This window comes from Culex quinquefasciatus, chromosome 1, assembly GCF_015732765.1.
Source record: "Culex quinquefasciatus strain JHB chromosome 1, VPISU_Cqui_1.0_pri_paternal, whole genome shotgun sequence".
Lineage (NCBI taxonomy): Eukaryota > Metazoa > Arthropoda > Insecta > Diptera > Culicidae > Culex > Culex quinquefasciatus.
This window is the reverse complement of record NC_051861.1, coordinates 77733311-77748225: the sequence shown is the minus strand read 5'-3', so window position 1 is coordinate 77748225 and position 14915 is coordinate 77733311. Positions and strand designations below refer to the sequence as shown.

At 36.7% G+C, this 14915-nt stretch overlaps 1 protein-coding gene across 3 annotated transcripts; it reads left to right on the top strand.

The window, feature by feature from the left end:
* The first annotated feature begins 337 nt into the window (after window positions 1-337).
* LOC6042500 (glutathione synthetase) lies at window positions 338-12678 on the top strand. Of its 3 annotated transcripts, none has more exons than XM_001851641.2 (6): window positions 354-742; window positions 2462-2674; window positions 2905-3077; window positions 11466-11508; window positions 11572-12347; window positions 12404-12678. In XM_001851641.2, the coding sequence occupies exons 1-6, from the start codon at window positions 581-583 to the stop codon at window positions 12528-12530; spliced, it is 1494 nt and encodes a 497-aa protein (XP_001851692.2). In that variant the 5' UTR covers window positions 354-580; the 3' UTR covers window positions 12531-12678. The 3 variants fall into 3 exon arrangements, with proteins under 3 accessions (XP_038108082.1, XP_001851692.2, XP_038108076.1); XM_038252148.1 differs by lacking the exon at window positions 2905-3077 and adding an exon at window positions 9602-9735 and having other exon boundaries at window positions 356-742; XM_038252154.1 differs by lacking the exons at window positions 11466-11508; window positions 11572-12347; window positions 12404-12678 and adding an exon at window positions 3513-4764 and having other exon boundaries at window positions 338-742.
* The last annotated feature ends 2237 nt before the right edge of the window (window positions 12679-14915 follow it).

The following is a 14915-nucleotide window of genomic DNA, read 5'->3' as shown; positions in this document are numbered from 1 at the left end:
TTTATTTTAAAAGCTAAACATTACCTTAAAAACCAAACACTAGTCAATTTCGCTCGTTGCGCCAAACAAAAAACCCTGCACAACTGATTGACTCATTTGCAGCCTGCCTTGATCGCTAAGCAAAACAAAAACAAACAAGATGCGCGCGTAAATCAGCACAAAACGAAATCGAAAAAAACCAGCGCTGCCAGGTCGTTCTGTCATACGAGGGGCGAGCTGATGTGTGGTTCAACGTGGTACTCGCGGTTCACAACTTATGAGTCATACTCTTTGAAAAAAATTGTTCGGAGTGTTTAGTCTTTAATTAGTCTATGGTTCAACATTGCGTTGGTCTCTCAATCAAAAACTCAACAGAGTAAATAACTCACTTATCTCTTCGCCTTCAGTCAGTTCATTCCGGGCGGTGAACAAGAGAGGTCGTGTTTTCAGGTTTGTTGTTCTTATCAATCCTCAGTATTCTGTCCATCGCGTTGGGTCATATCGCACCCATAGTTTAGTAATACAGCTGGTCCCAGTTAGTCCGCTGCGTAGATCCGAAATAGACGTGCTGAGCTCATTACAAGAAGAAACATTAAGAAAAATGACATCCCCGTCGACGGAAGTTCCGATACTGGAGTCGTGCATTCCACTGCCCCTGGACGAGGCCCGCCTGCTGGAGGTCGTCGAGAAGGCCAAGGACTGGGCCATCATGCACGGGGCGGCCATGCGGTCCAAGGCGGATTTTAACCCGGACGCGCTGCAGGTTTGTGGGCTTTAGTTGCTTTGAATTGTGGTGCACGCGAGAACATAGTCGAAGTTTTGACGTTTAGCCAAGGCCAGAGATGTTGTGATTGCGTGTGGTTATGTAAGCACGTAGCACCGCAAAGTGCCGGCTGCGTATAGTAAACATTGGTTGTGCAGTGGGCTGAGGCAATATCTTTCGGAATAAATTTAAAAACTTCAATTGAATTTTTGAACATTTTTTCAACGACACGTAAATACCAAAATTGGATACCATAACTTAATCTGCCCTTCAGATTTTATTGAACGAAGATTTTAAAGACGTGGTATCAACATCACCTTTTAACTGAATTCACTGAATCTTCACTTTGTTTCATGAGCATGACGCTTGAACAGCTGACGATCTTAGATTGCAGAACTGAAGAAAAGCAGAACTTGCTGTTTAATAAAGGTTTAACCGCTGATGCATGGAAGGTGGAAACAGTGGTGGGCCATCCAAGAAAATTGATATCTGATATCTGATATAGTGTTTGGACATCAGATATGTTGAAAAAAATCACACTTTTTTTTAATAACATATACTTTGAACAAATCTAAAATTTTTTTTTTGAAAAGGTCCTATAAACATATGAAAGAAAAAAGTTCACAGGACGTTTTTTTAAAATACTTCAGAAATATTGAATAATGAGAAATGGAAATTTAATGTTTGTTTGCCAAATTTATTGTTTCAATGATATTTAATTTGATAGCTACACTGTTTTTTATAAAGGCATAAACATTAAACATATTTGTAAAAGATCTAGCAAAAGATGTTGATATATTATATACTTTGCATGTAATATGCATTTTCATCAGATTAGAGTTTATTTGTAGTTTTACGAGAATCATGTATACTTTCACGAAAAATTGAAAAAATGCAGATATATGTATACAATAATGCCGGAGTAACCATTTCAGTGAATGTTGTTGACTTCAGTATTCTAACTACTTCAAAGATAGCATGAAAAAAATAAATAATCCGGTAATTTCCTCATTTTATCACCAGTGTGCATACACAGCAAAAAAAGTTTAATTTTGAAAGGTTGAAAATTTGGTAGGTTGAATATTATCTCTTTTTTTACCTAAAAAATATGTTATTACCCCTGTCGAAGGGGTAGAATACAAAGTTAGTTCTATAAATAGACTCTTCTCAGCGAGAATTTGAGATACAATAGCAACGACGGTAGTGTGGAAGAGAAGGATAGAAAGAGAAACAATTGGTATGGGAAAGCTTTGAAATCCAATACGCGACATTCGATTGTGCTGTACACCAATAGACAACAAATTTGTCACCGGTCGCAGTAGCATAATTGGTAACGCGGATCAGTACCGTTGATCAGTTGTGGGTTCAAATCCCACCTGCACCAAGTGGAATCTTTTTCGCCATCTCTGAAACATTATTAGCAGTTGTTGTAATACTTTAATATCGTTGCTTTTAAACAAATATGTAATTATGTGTAAAAATATGACCTGATGAAAATTCATCAAAATCATCACAAAATCTGTCACCATTTCCTGATGAATATTACCATTTTTTTTCTGTGTAACTGATAACGTGTGATAACATCATCAACCCACTGTACACGATTCAGCACTGTCACGGTGACTCGCTTGATAGCGTCCTCTGCTATATTCCACATAGATAACCGTATGATAGCAAACAACCAACAAATGAACTCATGAATCACGTGCTTTCTTTCAGTTTGCTCCGTTCATTCTGACGCCCAGCTCTTTCCCACGCAAGGAGTTTGAAAAGGCTGTGGCGCTGCAAACCACGCTAAACGAGCTGATGCATTCGGTCGCCCATGATGAGGAGTTCCTGCGGGATACGCTTAAGTATACAATCAAGGTGGACGCCTTCACCGGAAGTCTGTTTGAAATTTACGAAACCGTACTCAAGGAAGGAATCTCCCAGGTATTTGAGGTTTTGATTTATCACCCCTACTTGCACCACTCATATTTTAACACGACAAGTACGAGATGAAAATCATCACACAAAACTCGTTTGCCAAGAAATCCTCCATCAATCACTCGTAAATCACACTCTTAAACTACTCGCGATAATTGCAATTCTAATCAAACCAAAATTGATCACTCAAAATTCGACCACAACCACCAACATCTCCATCCCCCCCTTCGATTCAGCCGATTTCGCTGGGCCTTTTACGATCCGATTTGATGCTGGAGACCAAATGCGAGAACTCGTGTCAAGTGCAGTGCAGTCGTGCCAAGCCGTACTGCTGCTGGAAGCAGGTGGAAATCAATTGCATTGCTTCCGGCTTCGGCCATCTGGGTCCCGCGAGCAGGGTGGTCCAAAGGTTTTTAGCGCTATGGCCTTTTATTATCGTTCTTTTTTTCTTATCTCATTATTGTAACATTTATTTCTACCGCCCCTGGTGTCTTCCCTTCCCTCATTACACTCACTTGGAAAAAAGTTTACCACATTTAAGGTTTTCTCATTAAAAAAAAACATCTTCGTTAATACATCCTCTTAACTCATCATTTGCTCAAAACTTGATCGATATCCTCAAAAATTGCATGTCACTCATAGCGTGTTCAAAGTCAGTTCAACCTTTCAGGTCAACCAAGCAGCGATAATATTTATTCTATTAACGGATTGGTTTACCTTTCGTAACGGATATTTTTTCAAGCCAGATGATCTGATCTCAAACTCAAAAGGATATAAATGTTTGTGAAATTGACTCTCTCTCTCTCTCTATCTCGCTCACTCTCGTGCTCTATATCTGGCGCAGTTACGTATTTTTTGGCGTATAATTCACCAATTTAACAGCATGTTAGCTTTTTCCACCCCAAAAGTACTGTGTATAGTTTGTTTTCCAAATTTTGTTCAAACAATAAATGTGCATGTTTTGTAGTCCTCGTTGTCGGTTCAGTTTACATTACGATTGGATACTTTCACCAAAGTAGCTAACACACACCGTTAATACATTTTTATTTTTTTATTTAACGTTGATTACTACATTGCTACACGAATTTCTTTTATCTCATGTTTTATTTGACCAGAATAAGTTTTTCACAAGCTTACTTTTTTATTTATGGGTTTTGTACTATGAAAAATAATCACTTTTCAATTAAACACCGATTAAAAAAACATCTACGCAGGCTCACCTCGCGGGGAAGCATGAACTTTGGAGTCTCAAGAAACACGTGTGCTTTGAATTTTTCAAAAATATTTAGACAGGGCCGAATGGTTTTCCTACAAAATGTGTACGAAGAATTAGTGTTGTTCGGTTCTCCTACATATTGCATGCAATTTTAATTGTATGCAAGAGTGACGAACCACCCTAATTCACCATAAAAACCATTCGGCCCTGTCTAAACATTTGTTTTTTAATTCAAAGTAGGGTCACCGACACCGACTTAACACTCGCTGATAAAATGTTGTCTATCATTGAAGTACCCCCCGGGTAAGTCCGGTGAGGTGTGCTGTCATATTTGACATATTGTTTAAGTTTCTTTCAAACTGGCACCACTGTTCGAACAGCTGATTTTGAAGTCGAGAAATGTCAGTGAAATTTTATTTGTTTGGTGTGTTTTGGTCGCTATGAGTTTTATTTTTACAAATACTTTATGTTTTTGGACTGTCTGGTTATTTTGACTATTTAAGCAAGAAAACTCGATTTTTTTGTGCGAGAATAAAAACATTTGTGATATTAATATCAGCGCTTGATTCCTTCCAGCCCAACATATAAACAGGTTAAATCAAAGTGATTTTTAAGAAAGGTGAATGATTTTTCTTCTAAAGATATTCTGATTGGACACGATCAATGACTCCGAGCTCATCAAAAACCGTTGTCTGAGTGTAAGCAGATTAGGAGATGAAGGTTCTGATCAAGAATTCAATTGTTTCACGTGCATAGTCCTGTAGCATCTGTGTGTAATTTTTGTTCTTCAATTCATTTATTGAACGTTTAAAAACAATTGTCCAATCAGCTTAAATAAATGGTTTAATTTTAAATCTAATAAAAATATAACGCAAATTACGTTTTCAACTGTCAATCGCATTTGCGGGATAAAGTAGAAGATTTTGAGAAAGTAATATTTTCATGTTCCCAAATAGGTATATTTCTAGTGATTAGTATTTGAATATATTTCGATTATTGATTGCAATTCATTGTTTTTTGCTGAGTATTTTATTGAGCAATATAGGAATTCACTTGATCAAATTTCTGCAGATCTTCAAAATGTTTCGTCCGATCAGTCCAACATCGCGGTGTCAATCTCTCTGTAAAGAAAGTGTGAATCATTAATTTCAAATCTTAGTTATTTGTTTGAGTCAGAATTATGAAGCTAAAAAAAGTTGGAAAAAGTCTTACCCTTTCGATGGTTGGGAAGGATCACGAAAACAGGCAGTGTCGAAATGCACGCTACATAGCAAGTTCCTGTGGGTAGCATTTTCTCTTCCGCAAAAAGCTTTCCAGATACCTAACCTAAAAAATAGAAATTTTTCATCGCATTCTATCGATTTTGAAGCAATAATTTCTACTCACGTCGGCTCGTCCACAGGATACGCGTGAAACGAGATGAAGTTTCCGTCACGACTTCTGCAACCGGGAAAGAAATAGGTTCTTCCCATTGCGAACGGAATCAATAAAAAATCTGCATCAGCTTCAACACAGCATCAAAACAAATCAACATGTCAAAATGTCACCCGAGCGAAGCAGTGTTGCGCGAAAGATTTATTTTCATTCAAAACGAGGGGCTAGTCAAAGTTTCAGTAAATGCGGTAAATCATTCAGGGTCAGAATTCAAATTATTTTTTTCAAGGAGTGTTACGTCGGTGTCGGTGGTAGGGTATATTATTGGACGTCTTTCCTATAGTGGACCGCGTGAAGGTTTTTTGATTAAAAATGCAAAAAAACACACACTTTCAAGTGGGTATTTTAATAGAAAACTTTTAATTAGCATTACCCAAAACAATGTTGGCATTTACTTGTACTTTTTTGCAAAAATAAGCGTTTTGTGCTTGACTTCTGAAATCAGCTATGGCTTTCACAAACAAAACATCATTACTCTTTTATGATAAAATTAACTATCCAATCATTTTTTGATACCGTAAACTGGGGTCAATCGGGACACATGGGGCGAATTGGGACAGCAGTTTTAACCATAATGGAGCACAATATTTTGATTTTTCTGGTTGGTTTCGGTTAGAACAGACTCAGACCAACAAAATGTGTACATCCATTTCCAAATTTAAAAGCTTTAAGTGCTCTAAAAACTGCTGTCCCTATTCAGACTGTAGTCCCGATTCGCCCCAGCTTACGGTACTTTATTTCACTTCAGTAAATCGAGATAATGTTAATTTGATGAACTTTACATAAGTACAAACAGAAACTTCCAAATTTTGAGCAAAATAAGGGGAACTAAAAAAACTATCTTTTCCAATATTGGACCCCTGTGAATTTAACTAATAAATAAAAATGAAGAAAACTGTGCATTTGGGTTATATATTTCTTCAAACATAAATATAAATATAACTGTTCGTTCTTTAAAGTTCCAAAATTCCTGAATTGACAATAAAACAAAACTATTGTTTTTATACTACACTGAAACATCGTAATTGAGGTTTTATATGATATTTTCGTATTATAAAACACAAATTTAACTTTTTTGGATGGAAATCCATTGTTTTGTTTTGGCAAACTATTTAACTAACTGTGGAACAATTTGTATCAAAATGACTTTTTCTGTGAAAAAAAATGTATTTAAAAATCAATATCATTTTACGTTGTTTAAGGGGTTACATACATGTAAATCGACAAAACAGTCAGAGGTTGGTGTCAGCACACACTTAGTTTTACTTATAATCTGTTTTCAGAGCATTAATATATGCATTTTCATCTATTATCAAAACAAATTTGAAAACATTTGGCTGTTTAATTTCCGAGATATAGCTATTTGAAGTTAGCAGTTTCAAAAAACGGGTGCCACGATATCTCAAAACTGCCTTGACCAAATCGGCTCAAAATTTTGGTAAAGACTTGTTAAACCAGTCCTGTGTGCATGACGAAGGCCGATTTTCAAAAAGATTATTTAAAAAAAAGATAAAAATATGTTTGTGTTTTTTATATAAAAAATCGTCAATTTTTGATTTTTGTATTTTTTTAAAAAGCAAAACATTAAAATCGGGCTTCGTCATGCACACGGAATATATCTTGAGAGCCTTCACCCTGAATTTCAGCCAATTTGGTCCATCCCATCTCGAGATATCGTGGCACCCGTAAATCAACTCGGTGTTTCGAGAAAAACGCTCAGAAAGTTTGACAGTCCGCTTTGCGCACGGCAAAATGTTGAGCTTAAAATCGTCTCTAACTCTGTTTAATCATGAAATATCTTCATGAAACTTTTAGGAATGATTGAAAATCATCTATTTCAGGGGTGCTCAAAGTTTTTGGAGACTGGGCCAAATTTGAAGCTCAAATGAGCTTGCGGGCCGAATTCACAAAATTAGTTATTAAAAAAATAAAATTAAGTTTTTTTATTTAATAGAATTGAAAAAAAGTCTATAACTTGTTTTTTTAAATTTTTATTAATTTATTACATTTCCGTTAATTGAAAATAATAGGAAACACAAAATGGCAGTTTCTATCGGTTTTGTTGATTTTATTGTTTCAGGTAGAATTTTGCCAGAATTTCTTAGTTAAACTGCAATCTTTTTTTTTAAAAAAAGTTTCCCCAAAAAATACATTTTAGCGGAAAAACATTTATTGATTCAAAATTCATTATGTTTATTATACTCAAACATGCTCAAATGATTCTAACCGCAGAGGATTGCATTTTTAATTGATTTCAAACGATTGCACTTAAATTTCCATTGATTTTTTTGAAGTTTTATAAAAAATATTTTTGCTCCAGGTTTTTCGAGCAATTTTTTTCAATAATGCGGGAGGGGAAGGATTGTCGACAAAAGCTTTGTAATATTTTTTGCAACAGAATTAATCCTCCGATTTCAACATTTTGTCTGCCTAAATCAGATGGTAGTCAATCAGATTTGAGTTCGAATCCTGAAGGAAGGTTTCTAAGTGCTTAGTAAGTTTGAAGGTCAGTTGATAAAAGAGTCACTATGACTTTCAAATTTATATAGAATACTTATATTTTTGCAATTATTACATATTTCTACCAAAATCAACGTTTGAACGTTTTATCAATATTTCCAAAAATGTTTGATGAGAGTTTTGATGATATTTACAAGTTATTCACATTAAAACGTGTGGAATCGTAAAATTTATTTAAATTTTTGAACAAAATATTTGTGTTCTAACTAAAATAGGAATCAATATATTGATAATCCATTAGTTTTTTAATTACAAAACTATAAAAAAAGATTAGTACAAAAAAGTTTAAAATAAACCTTAATTTTGAAAAAGTATAAACCCACTTTACAAGTGGTCGACGGGCCATTTTACACGATCATTCAAAATGGGTCCGCGGGCCACAAAAAATCACCTCGCGGGCCACGTTTGGCCCGCGGGCCAAACTTTGGTCACCCCTGATCTATTTAGTGGATTCAATAAATTTTCTGTAATATGAAATTTTGTGATTTTCTACATGTATGTAACCCCTTAAGCCAAAACTTATAAAAAAAAGTTATCAAAAGCCGCCTTTGAATCAATATATCTATCCATAGACTGACACCATGCGTCAAAACATCAGATATTAGTTAAATTGGATGTTAAACATATCAATTTGCCTATAGTGGACCCGCAGAAACTGGAGCAGAAACTTGCAACATAGCCCTTAAACCCGGGGTCGTTAAAGTGGATTGCTTTGCTTTTTGGACCCGGGTCTACCATAGGGAAAAGGGTCCATTACTGAAAAAGAGCAATTATTTTTTGAAAACAATAGTCAGAATTGTTCCAAAGTCATCAGATTTCATGGTTCTGAACAATAAGTTATGAAATAGTGCTTAAAATAGTGATAAGTTGTGAAAAATGTTTTTCGGCTCTACCATTGGTTAAAAGATCCTACACGTGTTGTTGTGGACCAGATATTTCCATACTTTTTTAAAATAAATTATCGTATTGAATAGTCATTCGAATCGAAGCTTCTAAAATTATGTGACATGTTAATCTTTATTCTAGAGATCAATACATATCAATCGTGAGCTGTCCCAATAAATTGCTACAGGTGATTTGAGTTACCTAATATTCCGCACAAAATTATAATATTTTATAATATCAAGAGCAATTTATTGGTATATTGTTTCATTAACTAAATATTTATTTATGTTGTAATATTAATATAAATATTTCCATATTTTTGTTATGTTCAATCAGTTTTCTACTATTTGTCTATTATTGCATGATTTGATATATGCGCACACAGCCATGCTTTTTGTCGCATAATTTGAGTATTATTTATATTACACCTAAAACATTTTAAATCAGTACTTTTTTCGGAAAAAGTTTCATCCAATTCAAATATAAAACTTTTTTTTTCAAAATTTAACAGTTCTTAGTAGCGATGATAGATCATTGTAATCGTTCGCGTTGATTTGATTTGGACATTGATCTCATTGGTTACATCAATTAGTTAAGCACTAATAATAACATTACGTGGTACTGCATGGTTTTCTAGTCTTACACAATTAGTTGTTAGTCAACCATCTTGGCAAATCAATTTGCAATCTGCAATATTAAATCTTTAGGGCGTCAGATCGGATTATAAAAAGAATAGTTGTGGAAAATGATTCAAATATCATTTTTGGCGCAACTGATTTGATCGTAATCACACCCTGAGAAACAACTACTATTAACACACACACGCACACACTCAGCCATCAAACATCGATCGATCGTCCTTCCCCCCTTCGTTCCAGCCGTGCTCGCTAGCTTTACTCCGGTCTGACTATCTGGCAAACTTTCTCGAATCGAACGCCATTAAGCAGGTGGAAATCAACACGATCGCCTCCAGTTTTGGCGGCATCTCGACCTTTATGACACCGATGCATAGGTATATCCGCTTTCCTACCTCCTTCAAATAGTTACTTGGGTTTTTATTTTATTTTTTGTTTAGTTCTTTGTTTATGATTTTTTTTATTTGGTTTGTTAGCGATTGCTAAGCTACCTATTGGAATACCACTTTTGTGTTAATCTATCCGAGTTCTTCTGTGGCCGTAGGCAGTTTTTGGGTTATTGTTTGTGATATTAATGTAACGTTTGGTTAACATGTATCTTCAAATAACTGAAATTGTAGCCCCTTAGCGTTGACTAACAAACTATCCAATGTCGTTCTAATTTACACGTTTTTAAACCAGAGCACAAATGTTTTCCTTAAAAGCTTATTCCTGTATGCGCACGTTGGTGAAAAATGCACAATGCTACATTTTCCCAAGAAGAGACCTCAATTTCATAAACATTTATTGATTGGCAAATAGGAATTAAACTGAATGCTAGATCCTTTGAGATTTCTTAACCTTTCAGAGCCTTGCTACTACTGCTACTACTCCGGATTACTATGGTGTGGAAACTGTTATTGTTTGTAGCACAAAGCCAGCGAGCGGTTCCACGAGAAATCAGCAGTTTAGTATTTCTTTATATTTTTTATTTGGCATGCACCTGTTGTACACATTAAAAAAAACCTTAATCTATTTTGCATCAATCGTTTGTTCATACATTGTAAAGCAGCTTTATCAACACAATTTAACTTTAGTAGATATAAACGAATTTTGTAGCTTCAGCAATCGCCTATGGTTGCCTCTTACTTGCTGAAGAGGACCGTAACTCTAGTCACCAACGGCGCCCGCCATGTCAGAATAAAGATCACGAGGAGATGGGGGAGCGTTACGTCTCACGCCAAGGCTTTGTTCATGGCACTATTAGAGAGCCTGGATCTTATTACAGAACAGACATCTCAAACAAAAAGTACTAATTGAAGCACGAGAACTGTCAAACGGAGGTACCAATCGAGCAAAATCCTTTGTCTTATGCTCGTTTGGTACCTCCGTTTGACAGTTCTCGTGCTTCGATTGGTACTTTTGGTTTGAGATGTCCGTTCTCTAATAAGATCCAGACTCTCTAGGCACTATGTATTTGAAATGTGAGCGGAAAATTGAGATGATTGCTATCCCGAGCAGCCGGCAATAACATTCCTGTACAATAATACATGAATGTAGTTTTTGAGATTGTCGGATCTGTTGTTGTTAACATCAGTGGCCAATAACAGAAAAATGTACTGAAAAAAAGTGCCAATACATAATTTTGATTTTGTAAACACAGTCCACACACATTAATCCGAAGTTCTCGGAAAAATTTGTTTTGTTTGGGATTATTGAGCTCAAATATGATCCCAAAATTGCTCTAAAGGAATTTGGATTTTTTTCAATTGAAGATAGGGGTCGAAAAATTCGACGGCTCTAATTCCGACATGGACTTCTGAAATTTTAGCCTCCCTGCTGCAAAATTATTAGTATCTAAAAGTAAAAAAAATGAATGATGCCAAATAGGTTTGCGTGTCATGCCAGATAACTTATGCATTAGAAATTTAAATACGCTGATTTTTCAGGAACCTGCTCGATTGCGTAGATCCCAAGTAAATATCTTCGTTTTATTTAAAAATTAGCATGTTGATCTTTTGTTCTATCTCTTCGTCGGAAAGTTTGAACTCTTCCATACTACTGCCTCAAATTTAATAACTATAATTTTGCTCTCGTTTTATACTTGAACAATCCACTCTCTTTGAAGCTACATTTTGAAGGAACTAGGCCAGATGAATAAGCTGGTAAATGTTAGTATGAATCCCCAGGATATTTCCATTGAATGTATTAACTCAATACACTTTTCTGAGCAGCTTCCGGAGAATCGTGCCTTGTCCGGTCTTTGCGACGCCATGGTCGAGGCCTGGAAGATTCAGGACCACCCAAAAGCGGTGATCCTATTCGTGATCGAGGACGTAACCTACAATATCTGCGATCAGCGCTTTCACGAGTTCTACATCCGCGAGACGTACCCCTTCGTGCAGGTCATCCGGCGTACGCTGACGCAGATCTTCAACGGAGGTAAGCTTGGTCCAGACGGAGAACTGCTGATCGATGGGCAGGAGGTGACGGTGATTTATTTCCGTGCTGGGTACGAACCTGGTCACTACTACGGGCCGAACGAGTGGTCCGCCCGACTGTTGATGGAACGGTCCAAGGCCATCAAGTGTCCGTCGATTCAGTACCACCTGGCCGGTACCAAGAAAGTCCAGCAAGCCCTGGCCAAGCCCGGCATCCTGAAGCGCTTCATCGCGGACGATCACAAGATCGATACCATCAAGGAGATCTTCACCGGACTGTACCCGCTGGACAAGAACGAGGAAGGAGACGAAGCGGTTCGGCGGGCGCTGGAAAATCCGGAACGGTACGTGCTGAAGCCCCAGCGTGAAGGCGGCGGCAATAACGTGTACGGCGAGGACATTCCCGGAGCGCTGGAGAAAATGAACGACGACGAGCGGTCCGCGTGGATTCTGATGGAGCGAATCTTCCCGCCACTGTCGAAGGGTTACATGGTTCGACCGGGCGGTAAGATGCCCCCGGAGATTGTGAACCTCGTGTCTGAGCTGGGCATCTTTGGAGCCATCATTGGGTGAGCGAAATCTGGATTTTTTATGAACTCATCAATTAAAACTGTGTGCATTGTAGAACCAAGGACAACGTCGTGTACAACAAGCAGGTGGGCCACATGTTGCGGACAAAGCTGTCCAGTGCCAACGAGGGTGGCGTGGCCGCTGGTCTGGGTGCCTTGGACAGTCCGTACTTGATCGACTAGGTAGGTTGGTGTGGAGAATCATTGCCATACAATTTTGCGCCGTGTTATTCCAGGGATTTAAGGGAGACAGCATCAGCAGCATTTGCTATGTATTACAGAGTTTATTACCGAACACGTTTTCATATACACTTACAATTATTGCATGAAATTTGAAGGTGTTTTTCTATAATAGGACTGAAAGAAAAAATCCAAATGAAAACAACAAAAAAAAAATCAAAGAAAAAAAAAACAAATAGTCAAATGTGTGTATTAAAAAAAAACAAACTTTTTTCGTATTTTTATTTTGTTTTTTGTCAAATTTGAGTTCTGTGACCTCAATCAAATTTGAATAATTGATTTTCATTACCGCCAAAAGTTGCGTCTTTCAATTACGAAAATTTGGATACCTACCCAAACATGTGTAGGTCATCGCTGAAATTTTAAAGTTATTGCCCCCTAAAGTGTCCACGTGGTTTATGGATGGTCCCCATTACTGCTCTAAAGAAGGGAAAATACTCTTGACTGTCATTACCTGGGTGATGAATAGAGAGAATGCGTAACGTGATTTTCGAATGGTCCCACTTTGTTTACATCCACAAAGTAGGAGGCTGTTCAAGCACAACCATGACTTTTTTCTTACTGGAAAATGAGCTGTTTTATAATCAGTAGCTTGTGTTTCATTTTTTCTAATATTTTACATATTTTGCTGGAAAATAGTGTGTATTTTCAAATATCGATCGGTTAGAAGAGGTTTCTCTTTTTTACGGGTGACGAAGAACTGCGGCGAGAGTGTCGTTCTGCGATGTTGCAATAAATTCCCTGGTTGATTTTTGAATCCTGCAGCTCTTTCTGGTCCAGCGAAAAAACATCGCTAATTCTAGCGAAACTGATCCAACAAACAGAGAAGATTTTCAGTAAACCAGATTTTCAAACGGAATCAAGCAATAAAGACAACTTTTGGATGGATAAAACCGCACCGACTCCATTCACAACTTCCATTCATAATTATAAAAAATGACGATCTCGCCTGTAACTTTCTTATGATTTCTTGACTTCCAGGTCCTCAAAAGCCACACATTTTTTCATTCCTCAAAAAAAAAAACAAACAATTTTTAATGAACGATAACAATACTCTCTACTTTTGTCGAACAGTAAATTGGTTCCACTTTGACAGTTCCAAATTGAGGCCGTTTTGCGAACCACTATTCCGCACCCAGGTCATTACTTTTGACAAAAGTTTAATTTTCCCTTCAAAGTTGAATTTTTCCTTATTTAAAGAAGGGAAAACTTTTATGACTTATGATAACTGCAGCATGCTGACAAAAATTGAATTCCATAGTAAAAAGTGTTTTCCCTTTTTTTAAAAGGAAAAAATCAATTAGTATCAGCAGCAGTCACGATGTCTTCTTTAACGTGAAGACTTCCATCATTGCCATGATTTTTCGTTCAAAGATATAAATTTTGCGTCGCTATCAATATTTTTACAAAATTCCTTGAATAGTGCCATACACATGCTGATTCCGTTTGGTAACGATTGTCCCATTCCTTGCAAAGTTATGCAAATCGTCATTAATTAATGATCGCCAAATAGGACGTCAATGATTGTACCACAAAATTATATAAATTTTGAAACCATAAAAAAGACCAAATTTTTGCCTTCCTCACCTTACTGAGGAAAGGCTATAAAATCACCCGAAAAATGAACTTCTTAATTCGACCTCGTAGACCCACCTTCACGTATACCTATCGACTCAGAATCATGTTCTGAGCAAATGTCTGTGTGGATGTGTGTAGGTGGGTGGATAAAAAAATTGTCACTCGATTATCTCCGGACTGGATGAACGGATTTTGACCGTATTGGTCTCATTCGATCCGTCTTGGGGTCCCATAAGTCTCTATTTAAAATCAGCAAGTTTAGTTAAGTACTTCAAAAGTTATACTAAAAAAACGATTTTGGCGTATGTCCGGAAGATTGTAAAAGGGTGGTTTTTGCAAGAAACTTTATCATGTTATACATTTTCAGAAAGGTATTAAAAAGACCTTTCCAATGAGCCTAAAACATTGAAGATCTGACAACCCTATCAAAAGTTATTAGCACTTAAGTGTTATTTATACACTTTTTGGAGGCCGAATCTCAGATATTTCAGTTAAAATTTTGTCCGGGTGCATCATGCGACCCATCGTTAGTTAGATAATCAAAAGACCTTTCAAATGAGCCTAAAACATCAAGGACCTGACAACCCTATCAAAAGTTATTAGCACTTAAGTGTTATTTATACACTTTTTGGAGGCCGGATCTCAGATATTTCAGTAAAAATTATGTCCGGGTCCATCATGCGACTCATCGTTAGTTAGATAATCAAAAGACCTTTCAAATGAGCCTAAAACATCAAGGATCTGACAACC